We start from the raw sequence: 24,346 nt of genomic DNA on the forward strand, positions 1-24,346 counted from the left end.
TTATTTCATCATATGCTTATGTGAATGTGTTGTGAAAATTTAGTATTGAAGCTATTGCACAAGTGAAACTAAACCTTTTATTCCACAGGTTACCATAAGAAACTCATTTATTTTATGTTTATTGTTAACTCTAGTATTTAGAACTAATTAACCATAATCATTTTTATTCTAATGTTTACTATGATGGCGTATTCTACTAATGCTGTAGTAATAGTACCACAGTGTACAGGTGTTTTGTTTGAACCATGATCAGACATGGTAGTTTCAACTAATGCAAAACTTGTCCTTAAGTACAATCTGAGTGAAATCCAGCAACAGATCAATTCTGTAAAGAAGCAAATTGATGTAATTTGTTCAGTTAAGGGAAATGATACAATTTTGGAAATGGGTGCATCTTGGTATAACAACTGGATCACAGCCAAAAATGCAGTTGGGGTCTACATTTGCTAATTATGAACAAGAGATTTACTGTTTTTTAAAGCTTTTGCCACACAAAACTTTAATTAGGACTGGTTTGATTTTGGAGGGAGTATCCTTCGTATTGTATTTGGTACTTTAACTAGTTGAGATCTACTGGAAGTTAAAGGCAAAATATTAGCTCTTGAACAACAGTCCAGTACAGATTCAACTAACCTCTCTAATGTAATTATCGTGTTAAAGAATATGCAAAGAACAATTACAGGGTGTATACATGGACAAGGAAAAAAAATTCCCGGATTTTTTTCCGGATTTCCCGGATAAAAATACACTTTTTCCCAGGTGAAAATACACTTTTTGATGTGCAGCAACATGTACGGTGCATATTTTCGTATTACGAAGGTATAAATTTGAATTCCACAAAACACCGCATATCACTTTTCGAAGCATTGAAATGGAGATTACAATGCACTTTTGTAAGCCAGTCAAAGCTCATGTCACATGATCTTGCCAGCTGATGACAGCATAGGACACGTGATGTAGTCAGCCAATAGCAAGATCACTCTTAAGTAGCGCGAACACACAAATAAGAAAAGTTAATGGTTTAAATTAATATACATAGCATTCACATATAATATTGGTCTCTAAGATTGATAAGCTGGAAGAGAAGCTCCCCATGTATAATGTTGATCTTTTTTGTGCATGTTACACTTTCAGACACATCGCACAAACGTGCCAGTAAAATTTTTAATAACGACGTAAATGTCTGATGATCTAGGCTCTAAATTCTTCTAAATGGTCGTCCTCAAAAAGTTGATTTTTAAACGAGACTCCAACACTTTGTGATTTAAGAAATTCACCGTACATTCTCGCATGTAGTTCATCTTGCATAAAAGGAAATCTGCTGTGGATGTAACGCTTTTTGAACCACCATTCGCAATATTTTCCCGCGACCTGTTAGAAATAGCTTCGTTTCAGCAGTTTCAAGGGGGCGCCAGATAACAAGCATTACCACGCTTGCGCAGCTACGAAGACGCAGGAAGCACATATGTTCGTACGTTTAAAACATTAAAAGATCTTTCATTATGACATTAAAGAAACAAGATGACAGAGGATACTTCAAGAGCACCTGAATTTCGTGAACCATACTAAAATGCATAATTCGGCTTAAAATGCACATTCCTATGTAAATTTTCTTGGAGTACCAGTATTGTATTACCTTATATTTGGTTCTTTATTATGGCATAATGCCATTCATGCACTGGAAATGCAGCGAATAGTTGAAACTAGCCAATAGTGTGAAATAAACACTTCGTTTCAAATACATTGACTGCCTCAGCAGAAAAGATTAATAAAAGCCAAATCTCTTTAGCAAACCGGCAAAAATAACTTCATTGTTCTGCAAGGCGATTAAGCTTGACTGTCAGAAAAGTGGAAATGAAATCTGGAATTATTAACATATTTTAGCCTTCAGTAATTATGTGAAAGAATTATATTCATTTGATAGCTTCCGGCCACAAAAATCTATTTGTTATCATTTAACATGGGAGTGATAAATGAAGAGGAAACAACAAAATCACTGAACGTAAACACATGTCACGTGGAGACGACCCACCTACCCACCACAACTCAGACTGCTCTGTGCATCAGCCCCAGATTTACTATATTTCCGAACCGGAGCAATATTAGGTAGTGGCGCCCAGCCACACTTCTGTAACCAGAAGCGAGAGAAGATAATACTCATACGCGATTCAACTGCGCATGCGCAAGAGCCCGCCCGCAACTGCTCAAACGAATCTAATTTAAACAGTGGTCACGTCACGCACATTAGAGACAATTTGTTGTTATGAAGCATTGCATAGTCTTCCTAAAGCCTTTGACACACTTTGCTGCTGGCAGTTGCTTGTGTCAGCACTGTTTTTTTGTTGTATATGATGCAATTACTTTGCTACTTAAGTTTTATTTTAGTTTTTTTTCTCTCATTAATGTTTTGTTGCTGCAGTATCATTATGCAATTGCGGGATACAGTAATCTCCTTTGTTAAAGTATTGGTTCTTACCAGTCAAAGTTACAAAAATTATCTGAAAACTAAATGAAAAACGCCTGGAATTTTAAACAATTCCCGGGTTTTTCCCGGTTTTCTCCCGGATGAAAAAATTCACGGGTTGTTCCCAGATCTCCCAGTTGTCCCGGGTTGTATACACCCTGTATTACTAACCACACAGTTTTCACTGAACAGATTGTACAGCAATTTCTCTCACATTTCCACGTAATTCGTAACGAAATGAACACAAATATCCAAGAACTATTCCAAGGATTAAATGCTATGATTGGACACTTAGACTTAAACACACTTTTTTTAAGGATTACTGATAGTTTAACAAATACTAGAACTGACGCCCTTAACTTAAGAACAGCCTTAGAAAGTACACTACTGGCCATTAAAATTGCTACACCAAGAAGAAATACAGATGATAAATGGGTATTCACTGGACAAATATATTATACTAGAACTGACATGCGATTACATTTTCACGCAATTTGGGTGCATAGATCCTGAGAAATCAGTACCCAGAACAACCACCTCTGGCCGTAATAACAGCCCTGATACGCCTGGGCATTGAGTCAAACAGAGCTTGGATCGCGTGTACAGGTTCAGCTGCCCATGCATCTTCAACACAAGACCACAGTTCATCAAGAGTAGTGACTGGCGTATTGTGACGAGCCAGTTGCTCGGCCACCATTGACCAGACGTTTTCAATTGGAGAGAGATCTGGAGAATGTGCTGGCCAGGGCAGCAGTCGAACATTTTCTGTCCAGAAAGGCCCGTACAGGACCTGCAACATGCGGTCCTGCATTATCCTGCTCAAATGAAGGGTTTTGCAGGGATCGAATGAAGGGTAGAGCCACAGGGCGTAACACATCTGAAATGTAACGTCCACTGTTCAAAGTGCCTCAATGCGAACAAGAGGTGACCGAGACGTGTAATCAATGGCACCCGATACCATCATGCCGGGTGATACACCAGATGACGAATACACGCTTCCAATGTGCGTTCACTGCGATGTCGCCAAACATGGATGCGACCATCATGATGCTGTAAACAGAACCTGGATTCATCCGAAAAAATGACGTTTTGCCATTCGTGCACCCAGGTTCGTCGTTGAGTACATCATCGTAGGCGCTCCTGTCTGTGATGCAGCATCATCAAGGGTAACCGCAGCCATGGTCTCCGAGATGATAGTCCATGCTGCTGCAAATGTCGTCGAACCGTTCATGCAGATGGTTGTTGTCTTGCAAATGTCCCCACCTGTTGACTCAGGGATTGAGACATGGCTGCACAATCCGTTGCAGCCATGCGGATAAGATGCCTGTCATCTCGACTGCTAGTGATACGAGGCTGTTGGGATCCAGCACGGCGTTCCGTATTACCCTCCTGAACTCACCGATTTCATATTCTGCTAACAGTCATTGAATCTCGACCAACGCGAGCAGCAATGTCGCGAGACGATGAACCGCAATCGCGATAGGCTACAATCCGACCTTTATCAAAGTCGGAAATGTGATGGTACGCATTTCTCCTCCTTACACGAGGCAGAACAACAACGTTTCAATAGGCAACGCCGGTCAACTGCTGTTTGTGTATGAGAAATCGGTTGGAAACTTTCCTCATGTCAGCACGTTATAGTTGTCAGCACAGGCACCAACCTTGTGTAAATGCTCTGAAAAGCTAATCATTTGCATATCACAGCATCCTCTTCCTGTCGGTTAAATTTCATGTATGTAGCACGTCATCTTCATGGTGTAGCAATTTCAATGGCCAGTAGTGTAGTTCAAATGATTGTTTGAGCAATATACTACTACATCCAGAACAATTTTTCAGATTCTACTATCAGTTGAACGAAAACTAGATGCAAAATTTACTATGATTTACCCTGTTAAGTCTTACAATTTATATGTTTACTACAAGTTAACCACCTCACACTTCTTAATGATTGAAGATGAATTAACTGTTATTGTATCTATACCCATTGCTAGAGCAAACCATAATTTTGAAATGTATAAGATTTATACTTACCCTGAGAAATGGAGACAGACAGGTATTCATGTAAAGTACATACTGAATGATTATCTACTGATCAGCAAAGATCGAACATATTTTGTGTCCCTAAATGAAAATGATTTGCATATGTGTAAACGTAGTCATAAGTTAATTTGCCCTGAATCAGCAGTATTCTTAGACAGTAGAGCGTAGAGCTGTGAGAAAGAATTGTTTATGAATCATCCCCCAAGAGATGATTGCCATATAAATTTAACACCTTTATCATACATTTCTTAAATGGTGTTCTGAAGATATAATTTTCTCATTTCACTCCACCCTTCATGTCACATTTACATGTAAAAATTATGATACACATGAGCTACCCTTTACACTCAAATTGAATAATAGTGGATTAATCTTGAATGCCACACATTGTGATTTATCATGTGAACTATTTGATATGCCTAGTGTATTGCCAACTACATTTCATGCAACTGGACATTTGCCATTAACGTGAATGTTATCTGTTTATTACAATGATTCATACATATTAACATATGGAAAGCATTCTTTATCAAGTTTTTCTGAAGACAGTAATTTAATTAAGGATATCCATGAAAAGGTAATCTCTTCCAATAATCAGTTCAGCTTCATTGAAGCAGCAAATAGAATTAAGTCCTTCGATTCATCCAGTACTGTTAATGCATACTTGATTGTCAGTATTGTGTTTTTATTGCTTTTATTAATTTGTCTTTCATCAACAGCATTTGTCATGTATGAAATTGTCATGCTGAAGGCATGCTTCCCTGTACTGAACGTTACTGTGTCTACAAATGAAATACATGCTGCAATGCCTTCCGATGCCACAAACAGCGAAATAGATTTGTAACGTCCAGGAGGTCGTTTTGAGCCACCTATGGTTGCTCTTTTTCTCTGGGGAGAGTGATGTAAGGGCCTACGGATTGCATGCAGCCGTACGGTATGTAACATGCATGCAGCCGTACGGTATGTAACACGTGCTCGCCAGCCAACCTGTCTGGAATGCTGACAATTTGCTCGGTCAGTAGACACGCGTCCGGTCGGAACTGCGACGCAGAGTATGCCACTGGCCGCCGTCCACAGCACACAGGATTAACTAGCGTGGCCTCGGGTGCGAATATGTCTCTTTTCTTAGCTCACCATGGAGCCTTCTATACGACCGTAATTAGCCACTGTTAGGATGTCAGAAACAGTGATGATCGGTGTGCGTAGCGTGCGTGTTTTATAATCAGCTTTTGTTAATAAAACTGTTTAAACTTACTTCTCGTGTTTGCGTATTGCCATACCTCAAGGTCCCACTGCTTACAAATCCTGACAAACATTTTGCCTAATTGTCATCCAGGGCAACAACACAAACTACCCCCTCATAATGCTAAGTTGTTAAGTGAATGGAAACCATAACAACAGGGACATTGATCTTCTGTACGTGGCGGAATGTCACTGTTCGAGGTGGTCTATGGAAGAAAGATGCCATCACTGTTTGACGTTCTATGTGCGAAACCCGGAGCTAAAGGGGACGTAGTGAGGAAATTTGCATGGACAATACAGGAAGTCTGGAAGAGGGTACAGAAGGCCAGTACGAAAGCATTAGAAGGGCAGGAAGAACAGAATAAGGGGTCGGGACCTTTACCACAGTACATGGTAGGTCAATGGGTACTAAACACGAATCCATAGACACCTAATGGAAAGACGTAAAAATTCTTGACAAAGTACCACGGACCATACCAGGTTGTGGAGATGACTTCGCCTGTAAATGTTAAAGTGCACCTACCAACAAAAACATCCGTTATCCACGTAAGTAGAGTAAAGGCTTTTAAAGGAATGGCAGATTGATTACCTCAAATACAAGGAAGTGACCCAATTGCAGAGGCCAGGCAAAGCAAACGGAAGGAGAAGGTCGCGGCAGAGCAACAACAGCGAACGCATAATGTTCCGTATGCATTACGGTCATGGAGCATGGAGGGAGTAAATTATTATATGTTTAATATTGTATGGCATGTTTACATTTTGTGTTTTGTATCAAGGGATAATTTGCGTGGTGTTTGTTTTTTTTGTGGGTCCGATAATAGTTGCGTTTTTCTTGTTTGTTGTTTTAGTTTTGTCATTATATGGGGGGGGGTTAATTTCAGAGAGTTCGATAGGGAATTTTTGAGGATTACAATTAGCAAAGAGGCAATTTCCACCAGATATAGAACATGTAGTGGAAGTAACACGGGCCACTATACCAATATTCTTTCATGTGTCCTTGGCAGAGGTGAGGACGGATGGGGCGTGAGTTTACATCGATGTCAATTTTTCAGTAGTCGGAGTTGATTCATTCATACCCAGTGAAATGGAAGGAGAACGGGGAAATGGGTGCAGATTAGGACGCAAGACGTACTTTTTATTTCGGCGAACAGAGAAGCTCACGGAGTACTACCATTAAAGGAGATGGAGCATTGTATGCAAGTACAAGTGATGATTTGCCCTAATCGACCAGTTTTTTTGGACAGTAGTACATGCAAAGTTAGATTGTTCCTGGGGATTATGAATGGCTCAGATTGTGAGAAAGAGGTGTTATCGACACATTCCTACTTCCAGAAGGTAGGGAGGCATTGGTTATATTTGGTATTTATGCCAATATGGGTGATGGTCACTTGTTATACCAATCAGAGAGCAGATAAAATAAGGAGATTGCAACTGCGGGAGAGTGGAATAATTATAAATGGTACGGTTTGTGAAATTGTGGGGAAGGATTTCCGTCTTCCAGCATCACGTAAGGGTGAAACAGCTTTAACTTTGTAACAGGGAATGTTGTTTTATCCAGAAGGGGTTCTGGAGATATTTAAACCTGACATTAAATTCAGTGTTTTTGGAAACGTTGCATTCCTGTATTAATGCACAGGAAGGATCTATCACAGTTAATAAAGTATTGGAACACATTAGAACGTTACAACTGCCAGGTCAGTCAAGAGTCTATGCTTATAGGAGCCAGTCTGGCAGTGATGATGTAAATATTCTGTGCAAACCTGTACTTTGTTTCTATTTACTTGTTTGGGCTGTATTCCGCCTCCAGGGACACAACACTGGGGTGGGACGGAATGGCAGCTGGGTACTTGGAGATTTCACGGTCTGCCTGAAGGAAGACAGTGACAGCGGGTCCAGGACGGGCCATGTTCGCTTCCCACCTGGCATACCAGGGTACGGGTGAAGTGTACGCTGTGGGAGTCGCAGCAGCACTGAAACAGCGTTAGGGACAATGGCGGGTGTTGCCATGAGGCAAGCACCACTAGCAGCAAGTTTCAGCACAGCGTCCAGGAGGGCACGGGTTCGAGTCTGGTCCTGTCCTGGGAGCAGCAGTGGCCGAGGGCCACAGGTGACCAGTACAACCACCTTTGTCCTGTGGTCGGACACAGCAGGCCAAACGGGACGGAGGGTGGTGGAGACCAGGGACTGTAACAGTGTCCAGAATCGTGGGCAGTAGAGCAGTGCCAGTCACTATGCCTCAGTGAGCGGTGACCGGGTGAGCGCAGCTGACTTCCATCATCGAGCTGCGTGCCGACATTACGCTTCTGTGAACTAGCTGAATAAAGGAATACTTCCAAATACTGCTGTATCACTCTGCACTGCCCCTTGAAGCTATTGAACTTGCTCGACCTCCTGAAGAAAAACCCGGGTTTTAGCTCTGCCAACTGGAGTCCCGGGTTCGACCATCGACGGGCCGCAACAGAACAGTTGAAACTATTTTTCAGTCAGAACAGTTATTCAGTTCAGAATATTTAAAGCTATTAAAGACTTGTGCATCCAGTGGATAGTGAATAATTGATATGACAGTTTACTTCAACAACAATAATGGTTTTTACGTTTTTGTTTCATGTAATGTTTTTTTGCCTTTGAGCTCATAACAACTTAGTGAGATGATAACATTATAATTGCAACAGTTCATTTCATTAATCTTGCTGCACAACATTTTGTATGGCAATAATGCAAGGATACATGGTCCCCCCCCCCTTTCACCTCCCACTGTCATTTATTACACAGCTTAAAAAGCGAATGATCCAAGCAATAGGTTGCTCTACTTCAAACGAAATCTGGACTGGTACACTCAGGTTCAGAAAAAACAGAACACCTTGAGCAACTAGAGACAGGACTTTCATGTACACAGCACATGTATATTAATATGTTCGGCAGAAATGATTAGCATTTGAACCACGTCAGCCCACAGATTCAAGGTCAACATCGATATCGCGGTGCAACACTACCTACTGGTAAAATGTACCTGCAGCTCTCATTGTCACTAAAAACCGAAGGTAATGGATCAGTGTGACTTGAGCAGACGTGCAGGATGCCTTGCAGACATGTTTGTAAACTGTACTGTCAAATCAGCATTTTTGAAAGAAGGTGCATTATTAGCATGAGATAATGTGATGCATCCATCTGGGAAATTACTGCTCTTGTGGGATGAACTGTTTTTGCAGTGCAACGAGTGTGTGCAAAATAATTCATGGAAAGCTGTAGAACACGACAAGGTGGGTCAGGTTGCACCACCCAGACCATCCCTTGAGAAGATCGACACCTCATCCGAATGGCATTGCAGGACAGAGATGTGTCCTCCTCACCTCTGGCACAACAGTGGGACAGTGTAACATGTTGTACAGGGGTGACAGTCAACCGCCATTTATTTCGTTATGTGTTACGTGCATGTTGTCCACTCCTCCGCCTACCTCTGACGAATGGGCAGAAACATGTTAGATGGCAATGGTGTATGGAATGATGTAACAGGGGACAGGAATGGCATCAAGTAGTGTTTCTGGATAAATCCAGGTTCTATTTGTTTGAAAATAATGGCCACATATTGGTTGGTTGCAGAGAGAGGGAGCGGCATCACAGGGACTGCATTCGCACAAGAGAACCAGTGCTAACTCAAGGCCTTATTGTGCGGGTGCTATTGGGTACAACCACAAATCACAGTTGGTGCACGTCCCCAGGGCACTGTGACCAGTGTGATGCATGTGAATGACATCCCGCAGCCCGTAGCCATACCATTTCTTCACAACACCCCAGACGCCGTTTTTCAGCAAGACATTGCACAACCATATGCTGCTGCATGAACATGTATATTTTGCCCTGGCCCGCCAGATCACCAGACTTGTTGCCAATGGAAAATGTGTAGGGTTTGGTGAAATGACAGTTGCAGTGCTGTGGCCCAATGCCAAACTCCACAGATGAACTTTGGAACCAGTTGAATGCAGCAAGAATGGCTACTACACGATGCCATTCACACCTTTTGCATGTCGGTGCCATCACACACAGATCAAGTTATCCCAGCCCATGGCAGATATGTGCCTACTAGGCAACACATGCTGTACTGGGGTGACTAAAATATATACTGATACACATGTTCTGTGAATATGAACATCCTACCTCTAGTTGTTCAAGGTGTTCTGTTTCTTTCTGAACATTAGTATATTTGTGTGTTTTACAGTGTGAATAAGAATTTGTTTTCCGACTAGCTCTTCTCTCTCTCTCTCTCTCTCTCTCTCTCTCTCTCTCTCTCCTCTCTCTCTCTCTCTCTCTCTCTCTCCCTCCCTCTCTCTCGCCCTTGTCCTTTTTTAACTTCTCACCAGTTCTGCATCCAGTTCACTTGCTCTATCCAAGAGAACCATTCAGCCCAGTTAGGATGTAGCCCAAAATGTAATGTATGCATGTGTGTGTGTGTGTGTGTGTGTGTGTGTGTGTGTGTGTGTGTGTGTGTGTGTGCGCGCGCGCCTGTGCACCCCCCACCCCCTTTTTTTTTTTTTTTTTAATATAAAATCAGAACTACAATATTCAGCTTCTTGTTTGTGGGTGTACCTATTGCAAAGTACATCTTTACTGATATCTTCGTTTACAATTTTTTAACTCTTTTCCTCCCTTACATTACATGTCGAATTAATTACGATGTTTCATCGTTGTCATCTGTTCATCAAATCCTGTAACTACAGGTACAGATGACACTGTTTGTTTCACTATAGTCTTCTTCCCCACAGTGTGCAATACTATTGACAACAAGGCAAAGTACAATTAGATGCACACTATCATTAGTCATTAAAGTTACATAGAAGATCTGAAAATAAAGATTGTAAATACTTTTGACAAAACTATTTTCCAGTGCTTGATTTAAAAAAAGCTTCCCTTTGGGTATCTACAACTTTTAGCACTGTCATCTTGAATGAATGTGACTTCAATAATGTGGCATAGCGTTCACAGAATTATTCAATGTAATATTCCTTAACATCCAAGGCCTGGGATTTCAATTTTTGTTTATAGTATTTCATCTCCACAATGCGCTCCATCTATTTTTCTCATCAACTACCTTACAGCTGCAGTGAAATAACAAGATATCGAAAAATTTGAACATAAATTCCACAAGCTGTGAGGAAGATTTATACAAAAATAGTGCTTTTGCCAATTTCTTTAGTGTACTGTGAACACTACAGTAAGAACTTTCACGCTGATGTTGCTATCTCATTGTTTGCTGTATTGGTAACTTCAGAGTTGTTGCTTGGATTAATTTGGATATCCAGTGCGTATTTCTCCTCTCTGAGAAACTCTGTGACTGGCCCAGCCAATGATCAGCAAGCAAATCTATTTTGAAATGGAAGGTGAATCCAACTTCAGCAGCATATAGATAATTATTCCTCATTTTTATTTTTACTTATTTACTGAGGACTGTGAATGGTGTAGTGGCTGTGGGAAACAATTGAAACGTGTAGTACTGTAGATCATATAAACTTCTATATACACTTGTACATGAAGACAAGATAATTTTCATAGCTATTAACATGGATCCTGCAGTAATTCTGTTTCGATACCACGTGTTGCTAAGTGAAAACAAATACAAAATACAGTGTTTTCTGGAATTAACCATATCTTATCTACACAAAGTTTCTGGGACACTGTGGTCTGATTACAGAGTGTGCTTCTAAAATATCAATAGAGGATGCTTAAAAGCATCTTTCCTTCATTATAAAATTGATTTTTTGTTTGTAACTACTATGTTGGGAAAGCTGTAGGAAACGATCACCATTAATGAAATTGATTACTTGATCCACTTATAGAATCTTGTAATTCTGACGAGGTACTTGAGCAACTTGGGTGCAACTGTTCATCACTGAAAACAAGCTGCATAACTAAGGTAGAAAAATTAGAAAGAAAAATCAACAAGAACCTTGTGTGTTAAGAGATGGATTATTAATTGGATATTGTCATTTAAATCCAGATCATAAAATGATGGCTGCGGGTGTGAAAACTGAAAATTATATGATAATTATATTCAAGGAGTAAATAGTGCAAGATAATGAAGTACAACTGTGTAAAATATATAGTGCTCCAACACTTTCAACCAATTATTTAATTTTCACTTACACACTGCACAAATTTTGGTTTGCATTTGGTTTCATCTGGAAATGCTTCCCGTGCTGGTAGGAGGCTAAGCATCATTATATGCCGTGCATAAGCCCGTGTACTACGAAACACGGTGTCTGTACCATGCAAGCGATCCAGGACTCCCAAAACACCAAAACACTGGTTGAACCTGTGCAAAAAATTTCTATTATGTAGATTTACATTATTAATTCAAAATGAAAGTAACAAATTAATATTAATCATCCCGCAAAAGTCACACCATCTGGATGATAATGTAAAGCTGAACACATGAGAGCAATTCAAAATGACCACATCTCATCTCTGTTCCTCAATCCCCTATTATTCTGTCTTTGTGTTGTTTCTCTGTGTCACCTCAAATTTATTATTAGAAAAGTGACATTTAACTTAGGAGTAAAATAAACAGTCTGAAGGCAGTCATGAGTCATGCCTGGATCGCTTAGGAGATTACAACATAGTTCACAAAACACTAGGACCTGGGTTTTAGTTCCTGTCTGACACACAATCTTAACCTGTCAGTAAATTTCAGGGCACATCTGCAATGTAACACACTAATTCATCGATATATCAGCTTTTGTAATGTCAGTTCAAACTTTCTTTGCAAAGATACAACAGCAACACTATAGTAAATGATGATAATAAAGAATAAACTTACTTAAGATGATGAAAATCATGCGCTTCTGGTGATGGGAAGAAAGGCAAATGGTAGCCTGAATGAGCATTCAATGTTGATAGTATAGCAAGTGAAAACCACAGCCAGGCTGTTGCAACATGTGACCCCATAATAAAAACACCTAAGAAAGGTGGCAACAAATTTGAAAAAATATGCTCCACCGGGTGACAATAAATTGCTGTCACAGCAACTGGAGCTGTCCATTCATGATGCCTCTTGTGGATGTGGCGATAAAGCTGACGGCTATGCAACAACCTGTAACATAATATTTCAAGTGAAAATTCATTGAGACAAATGCAAAACAAACAATAAGCAAAAGTTAACTGGTTCAGACATCATAGGTTTCCCAGAAAATGACATATGCAGACGTTAAACTTTTAGAATAATAATTATTTAGCAATCTTCAGTGAGTAGGAACTGCAACTAATATAACAAACATACTAAAACTAATGATTGTGTCTGTATCTCATAGCAAATCTTCAGAATAGTATAATTGTTTCACATTTGTGCTGTTCAAGGAACTTTATAGTACCTTCCAGCAGTCACAGTTTCTCTTCTTCTTTGAAAAGAATCGCACACAGTGTTAATAATCAGCACCAATTTCTGAGTACAAACAAATAGTTTATATCACAACAAGATTAACATCTTATTTATTTCCTACCTATGAGAATAGTAGAATCCAACTTCTTCCATGAGGATATGAACTGCCATTTCAGCTAGAACCCAATGAAAAGTAGGCAGTTCTCGTAATGACGGAAAGCCTCTCCACTGCATTAGCAAGTAGCTGAGGAACGCTGTCGGCAGACCCACAACAACTTGGTTAAAGACGACCCAGCCTATCACCTGTACATGGATAAGTTTTATGAAGAAAACTGCCAGCAAATTCAATCTTTTTTATGAGAAAAGTGCAGAATTTTCCTTTCTCCAAAGACTTTTTTTTTTACTATTAATGATGAGTAAATATTGATGCATTTAAGATCTAGAAACACGCAGGTCATGTCTATCAAAACAAATATTTCCATGTGTTTTCACTGTAAAAGTTTAATACACAATATTGAATTATAGTATTTTTTCTTTTCAGTCTAATCTATCAGATTGTGATTCTATATGGAACCACTACAGCAATAATTGAGATGAGCCTATATATTGCTAACACTATATGTGGTTGTCATTCCTTATATGTCTTTATGTTTTCCAATACCATACTAATCAGAGCAATACTCCTTTTGTCTTTTCTGTCCCCTGTGGATACTTTGTTGTTTCGGAATATTTACACTTGTGTACAAAATATTATATTATATAATTTGTATGTTTTGCAGTTGATGTTTTATGGTAATCATATTAATACTTTATTCCAAAACAGAGTCGTTGCAATTTATTGCCCAGAATCAAATTTGTTTAAATGTATCTTAAGCTTTGTTTGCGATACAAGAAACTAATGCTTGTTCGTGCATGTTTTGGCAATGAAATTCTAGATGCTCAAAAGATTCCAGGCTACATCATACAGTGTTTAAAGAGATCTACGAGGGTAATCCCAAAAGTAAGGTTTCCTATTTTTTTTTTTTTTTTTTTTTATACATACAGAACTGTTTGTGTGGCAGTTGGTCACAATGTTATGAAGAGTGCTTCACGTGCTGTGTGTAAACATGCTATCAGTCTTGGCAGCCGTTGTGAATGGAGCTCCCATTGGATGTTACCGCCAAGTGCGAATTGCGTGAGGTTATTCGGTTTTTGAACACAAAGGGCACTGCGCTGATTGAAATCCATCGCCAATTGATGGAAGTGTATGGTGAGTTGTGCATGGATGTCAAAAATGTTTGTAAGTGGTGTAGCGAGTTTGCAGCTGGTTGGACTGAAATGCACAAGCGGGAGACTGTCAGTTTCTGAGGAGACAGTGTTGAAGGTTGAGCAAAGCATGCGTGAAGGTTGGCAGATCACCCTGGATGATGTCTGACAGGTACTGTGAGACACTGAAAAAACTCAAACAGGCAATTCAGAACCAGAGACGAGGAATGTTGAGGAAGGATGTACACATTCTCCATGACAATGCTCGCCCACACATCGCTCGGCAAACCGTTGCTCTCCTGCAACAGTTTCAGTGGAACATAATCATCCACCCAATCTATAGTCCTGACTTGGCACCCAGTGACTATCACCTGTTCCGTAAGTTAAAAGAACATTTGGCCAGAGAGTGATTCAGCTCCGACAACGAGGTGAAAGAAGAGGTTCATACCTTTCTGAACAGCATGGCAGCAAGCTGGTATGACATGCGCATACAAAAACTGCCACAGCATCTACAAAAATGCATCGACAGAAATGGTGAATATGTCAAAAAATAGCTAAATGTTCAAGCTGAAAACTAATGTAAAACATTGTAGAAATAAACAGGTCTGTGTGTGTGTGTGTGTGTGTGTGTGTGTTTGTGTCTATATATATTTGTCTTTAAATATGTCTGCTTGTGTCTGTATATGTGTGTGTGTGTGTGTGTGTGTGTGTGTGTGTGTGTGTGTGTGTGTGTGTGTGTGTGTGTGTGTGTGCGCGCGCGCAGCGCGCGCTCGGGCGCGCGGCTCGCGCGCTCGGGCGGGCGGGCGCGCGCGGGCGCGCGCGCGCGCGCGCGCAAGCGAGTGTATACCCGTCCTTTTTTTCCCCATAAGGTAAGTCTTTCCGCTCCCGGGATTGGAATGACTCCTTACCCTCTCCCTTAAAACCCACTTCCTTTCGTCTTTCCCTCTCCTTCCCTCTTTCCTGATGAGGCAACAGTTTGTTGCGAAAGCTTGAATTTTGTGTGTATGTTTGTGTTTGTTTGTGTGTTTGTCGACCTGCCAGCACTTTCATTTGGTAAGTCACATCATCTTAGGGAGACCTTACTTTTGGGATTACCCTCGTAGCACAGGCTCATGGTTCCCTAAATCGTGGCGTCTCACAGCCCATAAATATGGTGAAGGTACAGTCATGGTATTGAAATGGTTAGTGTGAATGCAACAGCACACTCAACATTGTGAACAACAAGAGGTGTCTAGACCTACATGTACATAGCAATTGCAAATTATTTGTGGCAGGTAGATAACATAACCAAATTAATGTCTGAAAAAAAGTGCATACCAGCTTTAATTCTGGTATAAAGTTCTTGAGTAACTAAATTATTTCTGATATTGTGCAATTATCAGTTGAGTTGGGACTACAATAAGTGATCCCAATATTACAGGGTGTCTCACGTAAAGCTCCCTGATTTCGAAGACCCAAGGGAGAGGGGAGGGGGGGGGGGGGGGGGGACACAGTAGATATGACAATGAAAAAATGCACACCAGTGTAGAGCATCTCAAAGAATTTATTATTTATCATCAATACACCTCTATATGTGAACCATTTGTAGCACAATAAATATCGAGTCTACATTCAATTTATTGCCAGGTTCTTTGTAACATTTCCTCTGTTGTTGTTGCAATCGCTTTAGTGATATGATGTCACAACGTAGGCATATTGTCCATGTTGGTCACATATACATGCAGTCCTTCACGAATCCCCACATGAAGAAATCAAGCGGTGTAATGTCGGGTGAACATGGTGGCCAGGCAATGAGTCCTCTGCATCCGATCCCACGACTGGGAAATTTCCTATCCAGGAACTTGCGAACAGCCATTGACCAATGCAGCAGAGCTTCATCTTGTTGAAAAATAATGTTGGGTTGCAAGTCTCATATCTGAGAGTACACAAACTGTTCCAACTTGTCCAAATACACTGACCCATTCACTGTTTGTTCCGCAAAGAAGAACAGTCCAACAATCCTGCCGTGAATTAGACCGCACCAGACGTTTAGCTTAGGGCTATCATGTACATGTTCAATGACAATGTCGGGATTTTGTGAACCCCAAATCCAAACAATGTGCCTATTAACCATTCCTGATAGATGAAAGGTTGCCTCATCTTTCCAGAAAGCTGGCATCCATATCAATACGCTGCAGCATATCCTCAGCAAATTGTTGTCGGTGTGGTTTGTCGTTCGGCGTCAGATGTTACAGAATTTGCAATTTGTAAGCACACATACAAAGATGCTGGTGAACTATATGATGCGATGTTGGTCGAGGTACATCAAGTTGCCTAGATGCTTGACTAATTTACTTACGTGGGCTTCTGAGAAACGTTAGTCTGATGTCCTCCACTGTCTCTTCTGAAACTACGTAATGTGCACTGCCAGAGTGTTTCAGAACACTTCCTGTTGCCAGAAACTTCTTGTACCATTCCTTATTTGTTTTCACATCAGATGGATTACATTCATACACACGACGATAATGTCTTTGCACAGTAATTGGTAATTTTGTTTCTGCAAACCACTCTACTGCTTGAACATGCTGCTGTGGAGTCATCATTTTCACTTCATGCGACCATGCTGGACTCTGGCGATGATACTTGGCACGAAAAACTTAAATTGGAAGGAACACACAGAAAATGTTGTGGGGAAGGCTAACCAAAGACTGCATTTTATTGGCAGGACACTTAGAAAATGTAACAGATCTACTAAGGAAACTGCCTACACTACGCTTGTCCATCCTTTTTTAGAATACTGCTGCGCTGTGTGGTATCCTTACCAGATAGGACTGACGGAGTACATCAAAAAAGTTCAAAGAAGGGCAGTACGTTCTGTATTATCGTGAAATAGGGGAGAGAGTATCACTGAAATGATACAGGATTTGGGCTGGACATCATCAAAAGAAAGGCGTTTTTCATTGCGACGGAATCTTCTCACGAAATTCCGATCACCAACTTTCTCCTCCGAATGCGAAAATATTTTGTTGACACCGACCTACATAGGGAGAAACGATTACCATGATAAAATAAGGGAAATCAGACTTGTATGGAAAGATATAGGTGTTAGTTCTTTCTGCGCGACATACGAGATTGGAATAATAGAGAATTGTGAAGGTGGTTCGATAAACTTTCTGCCAGGCAATTAAATGTGATTTGCAGAGTATAAATGCTCTGACACGGGAATATAAATTCTTTGAGATTCTCTAGAATGTGGTGCATTTTTCATTGTCATATCTACTGTGGTTTTTCTCTCCTGGGTCCTTGAAATCGGAGAGGTTTGAGTGGGACACCCTGTATTTAGGGTGGTAATCTAATTGAGGGAAACTAGAAGAAAAGAATACTTGTTTCATCGTAAAGGTGACACGATGAATTGCAGACAGACAGACACACACACACACACACACACACACACACACACACACACGACTGCTATATCCAACTGCTGTGGCTGGACTGCCAGTTTGCCCACAACATCCAGAGAGAGCGCTCATGTGTGTTTTCCTTTCTTTTCCGAAGAAGACTTTGACAGAAAGTTCAGTGTGTGATAGTCCTTTCATTGTGATTGTCTGACACTCAACATGTCATCTTCATGGTGAGTAGCAATCTATCCTTTTGACAATTGTTGATGTTCAGGCAGACTTCTCACTTTGTAAAAGTGAGGTGAATTTATAAGAAGGAAAGGCAGAAGACACATTTGTTGATGACAGAGTGATAACATTGCATAAAACCATAAAAATGACAATGAGAAAGCTAATGCAAGTTTTCAGACATATAAAGAGGTGGTTAGTACTGTTCTATGGTCATGGCTAGAGGAATCAGGAAAATTAAGAAAGGTTACACTATTTAGCTCCTGGATCAGTAAGCTAAACACACACACACACACAGATAGACAGACAGAGACAGAGACAGAGACACAGAGAGAGAGAGAGAGAGAGAGAGAGAGAGAGAGAGAGAGAGAGAGAGAGAGAGAGAGTAGAACAAGGAAAAAGGAAAAATTATTAAAACTAGAAATAATTGGTGTATACATTATGTTAACAATGGAGTAATTCCAAATGCTTGAGGAATACACTACAGAAATGTGATCAATAATATGAGGGCTCTGACAATTTTGTCAACACTAATGCCAAAGAGGCTACATAAGATTGGGACAGGTCATTAATGAAATAAAATCTTCTCAGATTTTTTTTCAGGGTCAATCTGTAGTGTGTTCCCAACATATCAGAAGGTTCTTACTCTCCTTTCATCTTTGGGTGAAGTACTGGAGTCTAGCACTTCACCAGAACATGAAAGGGCATAACATGTCTTCCAATATCTCACACACAGACTGTGGATTGATGTGGCAATGAACTTGGGCAAAGATGGATGGAAGCTATGAGAGTCATACTGCTCCAATCCCTTTCATAAAAGAAGAAATAAGAGTATAAATTATCTGACAATTTAAGAGCTGAGGTTCTCAAGGTGACTGAAGATAAAACAATACCAGTTATGGAAAACTTGCTAAATGATTGTTTAATGCAGGGAAGAATTCTGATACCAAAAGAACAAACAGAAGTTGTTACTCTTAAAAAAAAAGGAGAAGATAAAGCACCTTTACTTGCAAAGTCATTGAATCATTTTCACCAAAAACCACTGTGCAAAAATAAAGGTGTCTTCTTATGCAAGAATTGAATGAAACTGACGGAGTTAAATGTCTAACTACAGTTTTCGTTAAATTATGAAGGGACAATCAACTTAAGACACAATAAACTACGCAACAAGCATTACTCTAGATTCTGATAAGGTATAAGCCATGGGAATAATAACTGACACCACAAATACATTTAAATACCTGTAGTGACCAATTTATTTCTTGCGACTTCATGAATTTGGATGGCGTACACCCATTACAAGAGGTTTTAGGGACTACAGAAGTAATCAGTATGTGAGAGGAACGGGTAGGTAGAACCACTCAGAAAATAATTACCAGAGATTATTCTCATGGTTCATAGATTTTCTGGGATGTTGTTGTTTTGGTCTTCAGTCCAGAGACTGGTTTGATGCAGCTCTCCATGCTACTCTATCCTGTGCAAAGTCCTTCATATCCCAGTACCTACTGCAAACTACATCCTTCTGAATCTGTTTAGTATATTCCTCTCTTGGTCTCCCTCTATGATTTTTACCCTCCATGCTGCCCTCCAATACTAAATTGGTGATCCCTTGATGCCTCACAATATGCCCTAACAACCGATCCCTTCTTCTAGTCAAGTTGTGCCACAAACTCCTCTTCTCCTCAATTCTATTAAATACCTCCTCATTAGTTATGTAATCTACCCATCTGATCTTCAGCATTCTTCTGTAGTACCACATTTCGAAATCCTCTATTCTCTTCTTGTTTGAACTATTTATCGTCCATCTTTCACTTCCATACATGGCTACACTCCATACAAATACTTTCAGAAACGACTTCCTGACACTTAAATCTATACTCGATGTTAACAAATTTCGCTTCTTCAGAAACGCTTTCCTTGCCATTGCCAGTCTACATTTTATATCCTCTCTACTTCAACCATCATCAGTTATTTGGCTTTCCAAATAGTAAAACTCCTTTACTACTTTAAGCGTCTCATTTCCTAACCTAATTCCCGCAGCATCACCCAATTTAATTTGACTATATTCCATTATTCTCGTATTGCTTTTGTTGATGTTCATCTTATATCCTCCTTTCAAGACACGGTCCATTCCGTTCAGCTGCTCTTCCAGGTCCTTTGCTGTCTCTGACAGAATTACAATGTCATCGGCGAACCTCAAAGTTTTTATTTCTTCTCCATGGATTTTAATTCTAACTCCGAATTTTTCTTTTGTTTCCTTTACTGCTTGCTCAATACACAGATTGAATAACATTGGAGATAGGCTACAACCCTGTCTTACTCTCTTCCCAACCACTGCTTCCCTTTCATGCCCCTCGACTCTTATAACTGCCATCTGGTTTCTGTACAAATTGTAAATAGCCTTTCACTCCCTGTATTTTACCCCTGCCACCTTCAGAATTTGAAAGAGAGTATTCCAGTCAACATTGTCAAAAGGTTCCTCTAAGTTTACAAATGATAGAAATGTAAGTCTGCTTTTCCTAATCTATTTTCTAAGATAAGTCGTAGGGTCAGTATTGCCTCACGTGTTCCAACATTTCTACGGAATCCAAACTGATCTTCCCCGAGGTCAGCTTCTACCAGTTTTTCCATTCCCCTGTAAAGAATTCGCGTTAGTATTTTGCAACCATGGCTTATTAAACTGATAGTTCGGTAATTTTCACATCTGTCTACACCTGCTTTCTTTGGGATTGGAATTATTATATTCTTCTTGAAGTCTGAGGGTATTTCACCTGTCTCATACATCTTGCTCACTAGATGGGAGAGTTTTGTTAGGCCTGGCTCTCCCAAGGCTGTCTGTAGTTCTAATGGAATGTTGTCTGCTCCTGCGGCCTTGTTTCGACTTAGGTCTTTCAGTGCCCTGTCAAACTCTTCATGCAGTATCATATCTCCTATTTCATCTTCATCTACTCTCTTCCATTTCTATAATATTGTCCTCAAAAACATCGCCTGTGTATAGACCCTCTATATACTCCTTCCACCTTTCTGCTTTCCGTTCTTTGCTTAGAACTTGGTTTCCATCTGAGCTCTTAATATTCATACAATTGGCTCTCTTTCCTCCAAAGGTCTCTTCAATTTTCCTGTAGGCAGTATCTATCTTACCCCTATTGATATGTGCCTCTATATCCTTACATTTGTCCTCTAGCCATCCCTGCTTAGCCATTTTGCACTTCCTGTCAATCTCATTTTTGAGACATTTGTATTCCTTTTTGCCTGCTTCATTTACTGCATTTTTATATTTTCTCCTTTCATCAATTAAATTCAATATCTCTTCTGTTACCCAAGGATTTCTATTAGCCCTCATCTTTTTACTTACTTGATCCTCTGCTACCTTCACTATTTCATTTCTCAAACCTACCCATTCTTCTTCTACTGTATTTCTTTCCCCCATTCTTGTCAATCGTTCCCTAATGCTTTCCCTAAAGCTCTCTACAACCTCTGGTTCTTTCAGTTTATCCAGGTCCCATCTCCTCAAATCCCACCTTTTTGCAGTTTCTTCCGTTTTAATCTACAGTTCATAACCAATAGACTGTGGTCAGAGTCCACATCTGCCCCTGGAAATGTCTTACAATTTAAAACCTGGTTCCTAAATCTCTGTCTTACGATTATATAATCTATCTGATACCTTCTAGTATCTCCAGGTTTCTTCCATGTATACAACCTTCTTTCATGATTCTTGAACCAAGTGTTAGCTATGATTAAGTTACGCTCTGTGCAAAATTCTACCAGGCGGCTTCCTCTTTCATTTCTTCCCCCCAACCCATATTCACCTACTACATTTCCTTCTCTCCCTTTCCCTACTATCGAATTCCAATCAACCATGACTATTAAATTTTTGCCTCCCTTCACTATCTGAATAATTTCTTTTATCTGATCATACACTTCATCAATATCTTTGTCATCTGCGGAGCTAGTTGGCATATAAACTTGTACTACTGTGGTAGGCAGGCGTTGGCTTCATATCTATCTTGGCCGCAATAATGCGTTCACTGTGCTGTTTGTAGTAGCTTACCCGCATTCCTGTTTTCCTATTCATTATTAAACCTACTCCTGCATTACCCCTATTTGATTTTGTATTTATAACCCTGTATTCACCTGACCAGAAGTCTTTTTCCTCCTGCCACCGAACTTCACTAATTCCCACTATATCTAACTTTAACCTGTCCATTGCCCTTTTTGAATTTTCTAACCTACCTGCCCGATTAAGGGATCTGACATTCCATGCTCCGATCCATAGAATGCCAGTTTTCTTTCTCCTGATAACAACGTCCTCCTGAGTAGACCCCGCCCAGAGATCCGAATGGGGGACTATTTTACCTCCAGAATATTTTACCCAAGAGGACTCCATCACCATTTAACCATACAGTAAAGCTGCATGCCCTTGGGAAAAATTACGGCTGTAGTTTCCTCTTGCTTTCAGTCGTTCGCAGTACCAGCACAGCAAGGCTGTTTTGGTTAGTGTTACAAGGCCAGATCAGTCGATCATCCAGACTGTTGCCCATGCAACTACTAAAAACGCAGCTGCCCCTCTTCAGGAACCACACGTTTATCTGGCCTTTCAACAGATACCCCTCCGTTGTGGTTGCACCTATGGTACGGCTATCTGTATCACTGAGGCATACAAGCCTCCTCACCAACGGTTTTAAAATACCTGTTAGAGGAAACTGTCTGCTATGATGCAAGTTAAAGGACATGTAGTCTACAGAGATTACCTATTGCTAAACATTTTGAGAAATTCTAGGAGACAAAATGAAGAGAGAAGAGTACACACAATGAAACTTCTACATACTTGATGTAAATGAACTTATAGTAGCCTCAAAAAATCCATATATTATTCAAATTGTGATTCTCTTTCTCAAGGAATCTCTCAATCAACTGATTCACAGATCACGAAAAAATGTTACTCAAGAATCATTCTTAATTAAAGGCAAACTCGTACGGCTCATGTAAAGCGAGCAAGTAATAAAGTAACTGTAACCAGACAAAAGATTATGAATATAGCACAAAATAGATTCTGATTGCCACTAAAGTTAGAATAAATCAATAATTTATACTAGTGCACACACGGATATGGAGCCAATACATGGGTTTACAGATTGAGAATATTCATATTAGCCAAATACTGCACAATGAAGTATCCTGATAAGACTAATTGCGGCTTGTCGAAGAATGTCACCAGGTGCCCTCCTAGTTAATATTTTGATATGACCCACAGAGTATCGTCTTTGATACAGATGTGCTGTTTACTGGCTTTAGGAAAGAGTTATGGGAGCTGAAGGGGAGTATGCAGGCAGTAAAGTTTTAATGTGTCTGTGATGGCAGTGGTGATCGTCTGTACCCATTTATTCATCATCATCATTTAAGACTGATTATGCCTTTCGAGCATAGCCCCCTTATTTATTAAAAGAGAGTTAAAAGGAGAGACAGTTATAAGTGTGATGGTGGCCTACTGGGAACCTTAGGTATCACATATCTACACTCATTGTGTTTACAACACAGTTAGGGCTACTGCAGTATACGTAACACTGCACACTCCTGTCCTGCTTGCATACTTGCTTTGTTAATGATGATTTGGTCTTCTGTATTCAGCCTATACACCTTTGTCAGTATGCACAGCACACAGTTAACGTGACCAAAGACGCAGGCTCATTAATGAACAGACCCTGGTAACATTTTCTGACCCACCTCACTATGGGACAGTTTTGTATTTCCTTCAGTAACAAATGCTTGAACTTGTCTTATCTTGTTACCTCCTTTTTGTTTATCTGTTTGTGACTGAATTATAGCCAATCACCTTAATGTCATTCCAAACTTCTTCCTAAAAATGGTCAGAAACACATTGATACTTTGTAGTTTAATGACCTAAATGAGTGAGCAATGTTATAAATACCAGTAATTTCCTTTTCCTATCTCACTAAGATTGGCCAATGTGCAATGTTTGATGAAATTTAACTGTGGCATACAATTACATGTCAAAATTGTTACTCCATATCTTTCTTTGCCACTAATCAAAAACAGTATTAATATTACATTAAATCCCAGCTGATCACCTGTGACTACAGTTACCTGCGAAACACCCACAACCAGTGGGTCATTATGTACAACTGTTGCAGGTCTTCCGCCAGAGACAGTGCACCCGCTGGGCAACTCTAACACCGGGCGGTGCACGCACTGACTGTATCACAACATTATAGCTGACAACATAAGCATGCCTGTTGACATGTTAATCTCCAGCCGACATCACTAGAGGCACCGATCTTGCCCACCAGCAGCACACGCATCGATGACAGCCATGCTGCAATTGCTGGCACTATGTTGCATCCATGAATTATATGCTCA

The 24,346-nt window shown here is 40.2% G+C and overlaps 1 protein-coding gene across 4 annotated transcripts in view; it reads right to left on the bottom strand.

The window, feature by feature from the left end:
• Positions 1 to 24,346, bottom strand: part of LOC124788273 (fatty acid hydroxylase domain-containing protein 2) — a 200,808-nt gene that overhangs the window by 24,000 nt on the left and 152,462 nt on the right. For all 4 annotated transcript variants that reach the window (XM_047255486.1, XM_047255485.1, XM_047255483.1 and 1 more), the window contains 3 exons: positions 13,237 to 13,418; positions 12,558 to 12,830; positions 11,885 to 12,053 (listed from right to left, as the gene is read on the bottom strand). In XM_047255486.1, coding sequence (XP_047111442.1) covers positions 11,885 to 12,053; positions 12,558 to 12,830; positions 13,237 to 13,418 — 624 coding nt within the window. The remainder of the gene's footprint in view (positions 1 to 11,884; positions 12,054 to 12,557; positions 12,831 to 13,236; positions 13,419 to 24,346) is intronic.

This window comes from Schistocerca piceifrons, chromosome 3, assembly GCF_021461385.2.
Source record: "Schistocerca piceifrons isolate TAMUIC-IGC-003096 chromosome 3, iqSchPice1.1, whole genome shotgun sequence".
Lineage (NCBI taxonomy): Eukaryota > Metazoa > Arthropoda > Insecta > Orthoptera > Acrididae > Schistocerca > Schistocerca piceifrons.